Consider the following 13,182-nt stretch of genomic DNA (forward strand, 5'->3'; position numbering starts at 1 on the left):
ACATCCTCTTTTCACAAACACCTGTTTCTGTTCATTGCACCTCCTGTTGTACCAACCCACACTTAATGCAATCATCATAACCATCGTGGCTCCAGTCCAGACTTGTTGCACAATGAAACTTGTTGCACAATGCAGTGGTTCCCAAACAGTGTTCCAAGGCCTAATGGTATGCTGTGAGACCAGTCCATGTGTGCCTTGAGATTTTGTGACAACCATTGTGATTTTGAATACTTTAGTAGACAGAAATGTAAACAGCAAGAGGTACAGTTAGACCTTTGAGCTAGAAGGATAACACGAAATAGTCCTGGGGACTTGTTTCCATTGTGCTCCTATGTATTCAATTCATCAACATAGCATAAAAATAACACCAAAATACAATATTATCAACAAATATGAAACACTATATGTACAAAATACTGTCCATCACTGTGATGTGACAATAAACCTGATTCTGAAGTAGAAAAAGTAAAAAATATATGAAAAAAGTGCCTGTGCTCCTTGGAGCACAGGTCTCCGCCAGGTCAGGTACGTTATTGTGGCCTCCTGGTGGCGCTACAATAGGCCAATGTGAAAAGGGTGTCATTTCTTCTTGGGCTTTTCACGGCAATCAGACACTGCATTCATGATTTGAGGCATTTTGTCCCAAAAATTTGTTTTGCTAAATTAGACCTTCTGGTGGCACTATAACAGGCCAATGTGAAAAGGGTGGCATTTCTTCCTCGGCCTAGTGGGAATATGCGTGCAAAATGTCACTGAAATTGCATGCTGCGTTCATGATTTGAGGAATTTTGTTCAAAACGAACCAATCCTGCAAACTTTGGAAGATGGAATATGGGAAATCGGACAGAATTTGTGTGATGTTTGGACAAAATCTGTAGGAGTAGTATAAAAAATGTGTTTTGCACAAATCGGCCTACTGGTGGCGCTATAACAGGCCAATCTGAAAAATTCGGGCCAGAGGTTCTGAATTGGCATCCAGGGAGTGTGTGTGCACAGTTTCGCAGTGACCGGGCCAACGGTGCCGGAAATTAGCTGGTCACAGACAGAAGGACACACACGCGGACACACGGACAAGGAGCAAAACATACTCGCCATGCCTTTTGGCCTGGTGGAGACAATAAAAAGCTGTAGCCAGAAAAGGGAGTTTCCCTCCCCTTTTGGCCTCCTGAAAGAAGAATTGTCAGGTCCGTTTTGAAGGTCCCTGGACCCACATTTGTTAAGGGATGGTGTCCGGGCATAACGCACTTGGTGGCAGTGAAGTAGAAAGAGAACTTACCCATGTTTGTTCTATAGGTGGGTGGTACCAGATCGTTGTCGCTCCCTCTAGTATTGTGGCTGTGGGTGTCACTCACTTTGGTGAGGTACTGAGGGTATTAACTGTGCACACACACTCCCTGAATGCCAATTCAGAACCTCTGCCCCAATTTTTTCACATGGGCCAGTTATAGCGCCACCAGGAGAACGCTTTTTGCAAAACTCATTTTTTGACAGTACTCCTACAGATTTTGTCCAAAAATCTGTACAAAGTATCTCTATAGATATTATACCAAACGGGTCTTTCCGATTTTTCATATTCCATCCTGATCGGCTAAAAATTGGCTTCTAAAGTTTGCAGTACTCCGTACAGCATGCAATTTCCATTACATTTTGCACGCACATTCCCACTAGGCCGAGGAAGAAATGCCACTTGAAAATTTTGCCCTGCATTTTTCCCATTTGCCTTTTTGTAGCGCCACCAGGAGGCCGACTTATGTAAAACAGCTTTTGATATTAAGCATCCAAATGTCACGAAAATCGGTACACATCTCTATAGTCATGTGATCAAGATGGATCTGTTTGATTTTTCCTATTCCATTCTGATTGGCTAAAATTTACATCTAAAGTTTGAAGGAGTGGCCCGTTTTCAACAAAATGCCGCAAATCATGAACGCAACGTCCGATTGCGGTGAAACTTTGCACGCACATTCGCACTACGTTGAGGAACCAATGCCACCCTTTTAACATTGCCCTATTATAGCGCCACCAGGAGGCCGATTTTTGCAACACTTTTCTTTTTTATATTACTCCTACAAATTGTGTCCAAACATCATGCAAATCGGTACACAATATCTCTATAGTCAAGTGATCAAGACGGTTCCGTCCGATTTTTCATATTCCATCCTGATTGGCGAATTCAGAACATTGCTGGCCCACACTAACCTACCTGGCCTGGCGGAGACCTGTGCTCCGAGGAGCACTTTTTCTAGTTGTCTTTGTTTTTTGATTCTTCATTCACTGTAAAGGAATGTGTTACAACCACAAATAATAATGATAATACATAGAATTTATATAGCACTTTTCTGAGAACTCAATGTCGCTTTACAAAACAGCAACACAATAAAAACAACGTTATTAGGAAAAACTAGTTAAAAGATTAAACGCTATAGAAGTAAAGGTACAAAAAGGGGGATTAGGATTAGGTAGGGAATGCAAGTCTGAAAACGTGTTTTTTTTTGGGTGGTTTTAAACATGTGGGGGCAGGGATCCAATATTGAGGAACCGGTTTTTATCACACTGTCAGAGCTGGTATGTGGACTTCACGTCTGCGATACAATTACAGTACCGAACAGAAGGTTCTCAAACATTCAAATTTCAAGGACCATCATAACTCTGAGTGTACAAATGGAACCAAATGGAACCGTTCCGTTTGTAAACTCTCAGAGTTACAGACCTGTAAGGGTCCATTTGGAACCCCCTATAGGTATCGTTAAAGGAAACCGTTAAGGAATCGGACCGTTAAGAGGGAATCGTTAAGAAACCGGAATCGTTAAAATCCTAAAGGATCCCGACCCTATAGCTAGGGATAGTTATTCAAGTTCAATTGTAATTTGCGGACAGCTGCTTTTTTTTAGGTCAGTTTTGAATGTGGATAGGGAATCATGTAAGACATGGTCACAGCTGCACACACATAATACTATATGCACACACACAGCTTGTGTGAGCTTGTAGATCGGCTATTTTCTATTAGCCCAAGTATATTAAACGGTGTGTGTATGTTTTGTATTAGTAATCTAACATCTCCAACTAACTAGCAACTAAGCTATCAAATAATCATACTGGAGTAAAAAGTACAATAATTGTGAGAGATGTAAAAGAGTAGTACTATATAAAGTGTCAAACATGTTAAATACTCAAGTAAAGCGCCTTGAAATTCTACTCAAGTACAGTACTTGAGTAAATGTACATATTTACTTTCCACCACTTGTCACTTTACACTTACAGTAACTGGACCATGCGTGAAGGCATGCCAATCCCTTTTTCACAATAGGAAATAACACACTAGTCAGCAGGACAGAAGGCAGGAAACTGAAACTGAACTGAACCATCTAGGAAAACACTAGTCACACCTGGCAAATCTCCCAGATACCTCAACCAGTGCAAAAACGTCCTGTTTTGCTTGTCAATATGATAATGTGGAGTCAAAAATAAAAGACCCAAAAGAGAAGCACACAACGTGTCGCTTCGCGTCGTGTTGTGAGCTTGTAGATCTGCTATTTACAGACCTGTAAGGGTCCATTTGAAACCCCCTATAGGTATCGTTAAAGGAAACCGTTAAATACTTTTGAAAAACGTTGGAATTGTTTTTAACTCTTTCACTGCCAGGAATTAATTCATTAATTCATCCGTCTAAGGTCACCTTGCCAGCGAAAACGCCGGTTTTACTGTACCTTTGAAAAATCATGGAACATTGTCCGTGACCGTGACCTCCGTCCTAACGGAGATCGGCTCGTTACACGCACGGGGTCCGGTAGTATAGGGGGAAGAAATTGGCCGGTCGCTATCCTCCATTCCAGACCTATGGCCGTTTGAATGTGGCCTGAAAACAACAGAAAACAGAGAAAAAAATATGTTTATAAATCCTTTAACATGAAAGGTGCCTAGATTAAAAAAAAAAAAAAGTCGTCATAAGTCGTCCTTGGCAGTGAATTGATGAAAAGTTGTGATCGAACATCAAACATTGTTATTAAACTTTAAAAAAAATCTTTTGAAATAATAAATATGTTTTAAATGTAGGGAAAAAATATATATATATTTACTCACGGCCCATAAAAATTGGTCCGCAACACAAAGATGGGTCCCGACCTACTGTTTGGTAAACAGTGATCTGGAGAGACGGCATGGCATGCCCCATCTCCTTTCCCCAGGGAGGCATCTGGATCAGCAGGCCAGGAAATCAGCACACTGGTCTAATCTCATTGGTTTGCTTCCTGTGTTAAACTATGCAGCTGTGTAGACTGTGTATGTATGTTATAGCTCCAAAAAGCAGACACTTCCTTGGTCTACTGGGAGTGTGCATGCAGAGTTTGACGGCGATCAGTCCAGCGGTGTCCGAGATTGGCTGTACATACACACACACAGACAGAAAACAACGGTAGTCTTTGCCTCCTGGCCTGACGGCCTGGCAAAAAAACAAAATTTTGGTCATGTGACAAAGTGACACCACGACCATAAGATTAAGACACAAAGTTGATTTTTAGGTTTTCAAGTAGGACGGAGGAACTACGTCCTCCCGGTGGGGGCTCCTCACTGGCAGGTGAGCAGGGTGGGGTAAAACAGCAGTGTCAACACAGAAAAATGTGTGGGAGGGCCAATTGGCATAACAACTAAATTGGGGGTTAATTGGCTACTCTATAACAAATTTCAAAAGAGCACAACATAGAATCATCATCAAATATAAAAATTGGGGGTTAATTGGCTACTATATAACAAATTTCAAAAGAGCACAACATAGAATCATCATCAAATATACGTGTACAGTTCAAATACAAATCAGCGTTTCAGGGACATGGATGGACAGGGACATGTATGAGGAAAGAAGCTGCTACTCATGGTGGAAGATATGGGTGCGGTCTGAAACCATCTTCAGAACCTGTCTGATGATACTGTAGTTTCATCAATGCTGCCTGATTACCATATTTTTCGGTGCACTTTGTGTTAAGCGGGTAATCTGGGCTTTCAAGACGGTGGTGGAAGTACTAAGGATATTACGTCCACTCTAAGATACCAGTGCCAGGAGGTAGAAGCAATTAAGCAGGTAAACTGCATGGGGAGAGGGAAAGGGTTTGTATGGCGATGTAGGCGGACTCACTAATGCCAAACGCGCTAGTCACACACACACACACACACACACACACACACACACACACACACACACACACACATCTAATCTTTCACTGAAGACACTCAAGACAACAATTCAACTATGAACCATGGTGGTACAGTGGTAAGATACAGATATTTGAAAACTTGAGACTGCAGACGTAGTTGGTTCAAATCCAACTTTTGTAAGATCGACATTTTTTATGTATAGTTGTAAACCCCACTCTGTATCTAAATGCTAAGTGCTATATACTGTAGCATCGTCAACACCCATAAAGAAATGTCATGTCAGTACCATGTCAGTATCATTGTCAGTACCATGATATTGTACTGACATACAGTTAATAATATACACCTTCGGCCGGCCGGAGACAATAAGTTACATATTATACATTGGACAGCCAGGGTGGGGAGTTTGACGTCAATCAGTCGGATGGCTCTTGAGATATGCAGAGGACGGAGACGCACACACACACACACACACACACACACACACACACACACACACACACACACACACACACACACACACACACACACACACACACACACACGTCATATTGTTGACCTAAGATGTGAAACTTGCTCAACTGTTGCTCTCCATATAATCCATCCTGGAGAAGAGTGTCAGGTAAATACACTTGGATGTGGAAGGAAAATGTTAGTCGTTAATTGGTATCCTGTCAGAGCTGAGTTAAGCAGGATCAAAGACCAGGAAGGTAAATAAAGGAATATGTTAGGTATGGTTTGTAAAGCTCATCCCTCACGGTCATGCTCTTCATTGTGGTCATACTTTTTGTGTCAATGCATGTACTTACTGTACATTGACATAAATAACTCTACTCACACTACCGTTTCTCAATGGGGGCGGGGGTGTACAAAGAAGTCTGGGGGGTCCTGGAAGCAATGTTTTTTAAAGGGGGCCAGTGCAACACTTTTCTTTCATTAACTCTGCAGTCAAATGAGCTAGGGTTCCTGGGATGATGATGGAATTTGGAAATCGATGACATTTACAATAAACAATAAAAATAAAGCTTACATTATAATTGGATGTGGGGGGCAGTAAGGGACCTGGATATTGAATAGGGGGCACTGGCCCAAAAAAAGGTTGAGTAACACCGACTTACACTGTATTCTATAAAATCACTTTTATCTTATCACAAGTAAGACGCGTGAACGCGGGAAGCGAACGCAGCTCGAAAATAACAATAAGAAGAATCGAAAGGAATGAGCAATTGTAGAGAAGTGGGTGGTACCGTTTTTGTCTTTTTTAAATTGTTATGTTTTTTTGTTTTTTTTTGGTAATGTTTTTTGTCTTTGTAGTTTTTGAAATGTGTTTGGTTTAGGCATGTTGCAGGCTGTTGTGCAAAGTGCATTGTAATCAGAGCATTGTCTACATTCCTGCGTTCTTCATGGCCAGGCGGATTTCAGCCACACTGTAGTGCACTCTGGCGGCTGCACACAGACAGTGCACGCACACAATACTGCACACACACAGAGCCACACACACACAAGCCGAGCACGGTTTCATAGTAAGCTCCACTTCGCGCGGAGGCGCGCCTCCTTCCGCTGCGTTCGCAATAATTGTATCTAAACCATTTTGTTTCCCAAATTAAAACAGTTGAGATGATACAGGAAATATAACTGGATGACTTAAACACTCATGCATTTTGACAATGTTATTGCTTTATTTGATTCATCTTAATCATGTCACCTTTTCAAGGACTTTAGCTACAGCACAATTCTTTTTACAGCTGCAGAACACCCAAAATGAACACAAAAATAAATAAAACAGATCTTCAAAAATAAATAAACTAAAAACTCAGCAGTTTCAAGTACATTTGTACCATGATTCTCTGGCAAATATAGCTCTGATACATCTTTATCAACATGATATAGACATTTTTTAAGTCAAAACAAGACAACAAAACAAAAGACTCCAACCAACCAAACCAACCAAGATATTAGTATGTATAAAGCATTACCAACACACCACATTCATACCAAATCTTCAAGTACAATCAAAGACTTAAATCTAACCATTATGTACAGTACAGTACAATATGTCCTGCACACTATCAACAGTACAAAAGGCATTTTGTTTGTGCTGTCTGGTTGATCTGCCCTCACTGACAGTCAATCTGATAGAAAATACTGATTTCTGAGTAATATTGATGCTCTGGGCTGCTAAAATACTTCACCAGTTTTGTCTGCAGTTATTTTGTGATCACAATTGTACAGTAAGTGTAATTGCACTTTTTCCCCCCCATCAGCAGGTTGACTACATTCAGCTACAGTGAAATTAAATATAATATGCAATATTGCAGGTATACAAGTATTCCACAATCCACCGAAATGGGATTGCGCAAACTAAAATACTGCTTTAGTGCTAAACTGAAAATAACGACACAAATGTTTCTTGAGATCAATTTACAAAACAGACCATAAACTTTAAACACAAAGAGCACTTGTTCCCAAAGTACCAGGACACTCAGGAGTTACAGCACCACTCCTTTCCTCTTAACCGACATCTTGTTAGCGTAATATTACGCCTGGATATCTGCCATGTGCTGGACAACAGTCCTGAGCACATCGTCAACTATCTCTGTGAAAATTTTAACCATTACCCCAATAGGAATACAACCCCTAACCCTGGCAGTGTTACTGCCTTGCTCTACCATTAACCGCTTAAACCTTAAACCCTTTTTCTTTTTAAATCAGGGATCCCCCCAAAGCTTCATGAACATTTCCCCCCAAAAAAAATTTCTTTAAATAGTGAAAATAGCAGATCTACAAACGCACAACGCAGCGCATCGCGAGCATGTAGATCTGCTATTTTCACTATTTCTGAAATAGTAAAAGTAGTAACTTTGTTTTTGCCACCCCCTACATTTTTTCTGAAATGACGCCTCTGACCAGAACGATAAGGGTGATGTTCCTGTCAATGGTCAGGCTGCCTCTGGACGCGGACACAGCTTGATGACAAACAGCTAGAGGACACACACACTGGCTCAGGAACGACACTCCAAGTCCAGCTTGAGCAGAGTTTCCTGGAGGGAGGACACGGTGCCATCAAGTTCAACCACTTAAACCCTATTAATACACCAGCCGTTCCCAACCTGTGGGCCGTCAGGATACACCAAGTGGGACCCCAAATAATGTATTGGCAAAACACTACGATTTTAAAGTTAATATAACAATATAAAACCAATTACAAAAATAAATAAAAAAGAGTCATGGTATTTTTTCTTTAAAACCTACAAATAAATAATAACTTACAATTACAATTTAGGCATTTAGCAGACGCTCTTAATCCAGAGCAATTTAAAGTATACTACGGTATTTCCATTGATCTGAGCCGGAACACAATCGATTTATGTCGTAAAAAAAAAGTACGGCACGTTGTTTTTCAGATGTTTTTTAGTTTTAGATTTTAATAGATTATGAAAGCGTAGATTAAAAACTTTTGAATGATATGTCATACACTGAAATCTGAAAACATTTGAAGAAGATACACTTATTTGAATGTTATAGCACTTAAATTAATGTCATAGCAGTTACAAGTTTAAGAACAAATTGTAACAATTTGGTGATCCTAAAATTAATGTTTGTATTGTTCAACATTTAAACTTAAAATATGGGCTTTTATCATTCAGATTGTTAACGTACGGATGGATGCACGTAATTGAGTGTGTGTGTGTGTGTGTGTGTGTGTGTGTGTGTGTGTGTGTGTGTGTGTGTGTGTGTGTGTGTGTGTGTGTGTGTGTGTGAGTGTGTGTGTGTACCTTGACAGGACATGTGTCCAGGCCCCTGACGGTGCCCTGGATGAGCGGGTCCTGGGACTCCTTGAGGTAGAAGCTCTGCAGGGTGAGGCTCCTGGAGGGAGTGCATTCACCTCTCCATCTCCACAGAACCATTCCCAGCAGCACCACACTCAGAAGCACTGACAACAATACAACAAAATGTTATAGAAATCAGTCATAATCAAGTATCTGAATTCACTCATTTGAATTCACATATTCAAATGTTGTCAACCAAAGAGCAGGGCCAAGTTGAATGCAAACATGATTATTGCATTTTGACGAAAATGATGCATAAAACTTTAAAGCTACAGTCCATACGTTTTATGCTCATTATATCCCTCTCAAGATTTCCAAACTACAATAAAGATGGAGTCGCATCTTCTTGCGTCCAATCCGGTCTGCTTCAAAAAACTTTATTGACATTGTCAACCAGTATGTTTCCTACCTGACACCAGGGTCTAAATGTTTCAATGGAAGAGTAGGAAGACCACCTCCAACCACTGACTCCAGATGTACTTTTCTCTTGTAGAATCAGCCTAAGGTCTTAATACAGGCTATTATTATGTTGGAAAATAAAGCAGTCAAACGCACCGACAAGAGAGAAGACTCCAGCAAATATTGGATCAGAGAACGATGACGCAGGTATGGTGTGGGAGACGACAGCACCAGAACCTGAAACACAATCACTTCATGTTGTTAGAATCTTCATCACCACACATGCGAAAAGTAGGGCTTGAGAAGCACATTTTCATTGATTTTATTTATTTTGACATATAAACAAATCAATGCAAAAATATTTGTTGTAATTGATTAGTCTTTTTAACCACTCATTAAAACCAGGAAAGCATCTGTGTCATTTTAGATTTTTGATTTGGCTATTCAAAAATATCAGATATACAAGCTCACTTTGTGCCGTGCTATGAGCTTGTACATCAGCTATTTTTAAAAAATCTTGAAAGTGTGAGAACTACTGATTTAGAAGGCATTTGTAGAATCTGCCTCAGGTCTTAATGGGTTAAACCATGGGTTTTCAACTGATTATGAACCAGGGACCACCACCCTGACTGAGAATCAACCTGGGGACCACTGTTGTGTTGGGAGGGGGGATATGGGCGTGGTGTGGGGGGAAAAGCTTGAAATTAAATAATGACTGTTAAGGCCTTAATTGAATTTGTTAATTCAAGGTGAATTAAATCAAGCCCTTAACAAACGTCATTATTTAACTGAGATATGCTAGTGTCCAGAGCTCAGAAAAGATTGAGAACCATTGATCCATTCCTTTCCCATGGTTGGTTGCCCCTATTCTGTTCTCTTAACCTTCCATATTAAACTCATGTTAACTGATTCATAGCAACATATGTATGAGCAAGCACATGCAATTGATATGGGCACATTTCCTACTAATGATGACTCAACCAGGTAAACCAAAACCGGTACAGTTTCCCTTGAAATTCTAACTCCCATTTCTGTGGAAGTTCTTGACATCCGACTTCCAAGTAATTGACAACATTGATGCGTCATCATACATCATACCGTTTCTCAACTAGTGGTCGATAAAATAAAATATAATACAAATCTTCACTTTCCTACATTACTAAATGCATGGTCAAGGACCACATGCAATACCTTCACGGACCACCAGTGGTCCACGGACCACCAGTTGAAAACCCATGGGTTAAACGATATTTTATATTTTGTCCTACAACAGTCACCAAAAACAGCAAAAATCTACACCGCCTCTGAACGCGTTGAGATCAGCAATTTTGGAAAATAGATTTGAATGAAATATCGATACTTTTTTATAATGAATTACTCTGATTAACTGTTGCACCCCTAGCGATAAGCCACAGCTGTTCAGGGTTACAAACCAGATGTTCACAAAGGTTGAAATGCCCAGGGCAGCTGTGTTATAGTTCATCTGAACTGAACAGATAATCACATTGTAAATATGAGTAAATACCTTTATTGATCCCGTGGGGGAAAATTCAGTTGCCAATGGTAGTACAGCAGTAAGATACAGAGCAGATACGGGAAGAGAAAAAAAAGGAACAGGTGCAGACAAGCCTCCAACTTAGAGCAATTGATTATGGTTCAACAGGTAAACAAGCCATCGACCAACACTGCTAAGTTGCAGAGAAATATGCCTGGGAAGCATTAGTGAAGGAGCACATAAAACAAGGACACGGTCACAGCGATATGACAGGTTCAGAAGGTAACAATTACAGCAGACATTCTCCTGTCCCTCAGACTTCCTATCATGGTTTTCATTAAAGAAATACCTAATGGAGTACACAGCCAAAACAGTCAGAGTAGACTGCCAAAACAGACAGAGTTGGCGACAGAGAAGGGACTGTCCCCAACTCATACGTAGCTATCCTCGCATGAATAGAGATTATTAATCCTTCAGAACACATCCATCATTGCCAGTTTGTACAACCAACACCCTCTCAGCAGCCACTGCAGGCTGTTTTTCTGGTTTGGAAATCTAATTTTAGCCTTTATCTCCAACTGTAGGTGTAGAGGGGACGGATTATCTGACGCATTGTCAGGCCATGCCGCGTGCTACAGCCATGAGAATGATTCCGCTTGAGAACTCACCATCATGTGCATTCTGTCTGCTTTTTGATGTGACATTGAGCGTGACGCGGGGACTTCCAGAGGCTAGGTGAGGAACGCACTCATGTTGACATGGTGCCACGGTGTCTCCGGAAACAGCTGGCCCTGAGGAACGCAGAGCACACTTTCACTACAATTATACATTTATGAATACAATTAGGCTCATTTCTGAAATATGATCATTGGGACTGACTGTCCACACTTTTGTTATTTGTGTCGGATTAGAATTTGTGTATTCAGACATTGCCGAAAATAGCTCATCTACAAGGTTGTTTGTAGATCGGCTATTTACGCCAGCTACATACAATGAAGTATAAATCAAGCTTCAGTGTCCCGATTGAAGCATCTTTAGAATTAAGATTTGAATCGCATTTCAAAGTACCTTGAAATGTGGTTCAAATCCATGTATTTGTTTACTGTTCAGACTTGATAAAAAACAATCTGGGCAAGAATTGGATTTGGGCTGCCAGTGTGAACATATACACATAATCCTGATTATTAAGAACAATTTTTTTATTTATTTTTTATAAAACCCTCCAACAGCGCTGAGTAGTACCGTTTGGCTGCAGCACAGGGTGTATGAGGACCAGACCCACTGGGGAAGTGGCGTGGGACAAGAGGACTCTAAGATGGCGGCCGTTGTGTTTATCTGCGCTGCAGATGGAGTCCGTGGCCTCGTCGCTCCAGTACACAAACCCCTGCGACAGGAAGGAAGAGTTTGTTTGATTGATTGATTGAATACTGTATTAACGGTTTAAGGTACAGCGGTACAGTTATACAATAATGCTAAAAGGATAACACAAAAGTCCCTGATGGCTTGTGGTTCAATTCATCAAGACTTAGACATACAATACTATACAATAAATCATCAATACGACGATCAGTTAAAGTATAATTACAGAAAAACAGTGGGGGGTGATCTCTTTTGGCCAGCTAGAAGACTTGTCTAGGTCTAGTTGTAAATTGTAAGCTTTTATGCTGGTTTTGAAGGAGGGTAGGGAGTCGCACTTTTTGATGGCTGTTGGTAAGGCATTCCACATTTTAGTGGCATAATAGTAGAATTAATTCCTCCCCATGTTTGTGCCAAATCTGGGGGAGAATGAGATCAGAGGAGCTCCCTCTGGTGTAGTGCCCGTGGGCGTTACTCACTCTTTTGAAGTAGTTGGTGACAGTGACAGAAGACAAACCATAACTCCATCTGTGACCTCTTTAGCTGTAGCTTCAGGACTAAGTCACATACCGTTGCCATCCAGAATTTAACATGGAAGCACGTTCCCGATGAGCAGCGGAAAACACCAATTTAAAAAGAAACGTTTTTTCCACAGTGGAATATCACGTTTTTACAACATACATCTGTAGGAACTTTTGACTACCTTTACATTTTTTATACGATGTTGGGAAATATACCGTTTCGCCCCAGCACCCCTTCTTCTGGATGGAAATGCTATATGACGAGTCCCGGAGCTACAGCGAAAGAGGAGGTCACAGATGGGGAACAAGCCTTTCTACAAGGGAAATTAACCACTTCTACACCAAATCCTTTTACCAAAAATTGCCGACCTACAAGCTCACAACGCTATTTTGCGCTTAACGTTCGTCCCAGAACGGGGACGCTAGGGTTCAA

The 13,182-nt window shown here is 40.8% G+C and overlaps 1 protein-coding gene across 1 annotated transcript in view; it reads right to left on the bottom strand.

Annotated features, from left to right (window-relative positions):
- Window positions 1–7,405: 7,405 nt before the first annotated feature.
- The window catches only part of LOC308087682 (low-density lipoprotein receptor-related protein 8-like), a 41,325-nt gene continuing 35,548 nt past the window's right edge, over window positions 7,406–13,182 (bottom strand). The window contains exons 10-14 of the mRNA XM_080431743.1: window positions 12,115–12,256; window positions 11,541–11,663; window positions 9,534–9,614; window positions 8,925–9,082; window positions 7,406–8,189 (exon numbers count right to left, since the gene is read on the bottom strand). Coding sequence (XP_080287869.1) covers window positions 8,151–8,189; window positions 8,925–9,082; window positions 9,534–9,614; window positions 11,541–11,663; window positions 12,115–12,256 — 543 coding nt within the window. The 3' untranslated portion in view covers window positions 7,406–8,150. The remainder of the gene's footprint in view (window positions 8,190–8,924; window positions 9,083–9,533; window positions 9,615–11,540; window positions 11,664–12,114; window positions 12,257–13,182) is intronic.

Source organism: Gymnoscopelus braueri (assembly GCF_963280865.1).
Source record: "Gymnoscopelus braueri genome assembly, chromosome: 6".
NCBI lineage: Eukaryota > Metazoa > Chordata > Actinopteri > Myctophiformes > Myctophidae > Gymnoscopelus > Gymnoscopelus braueri.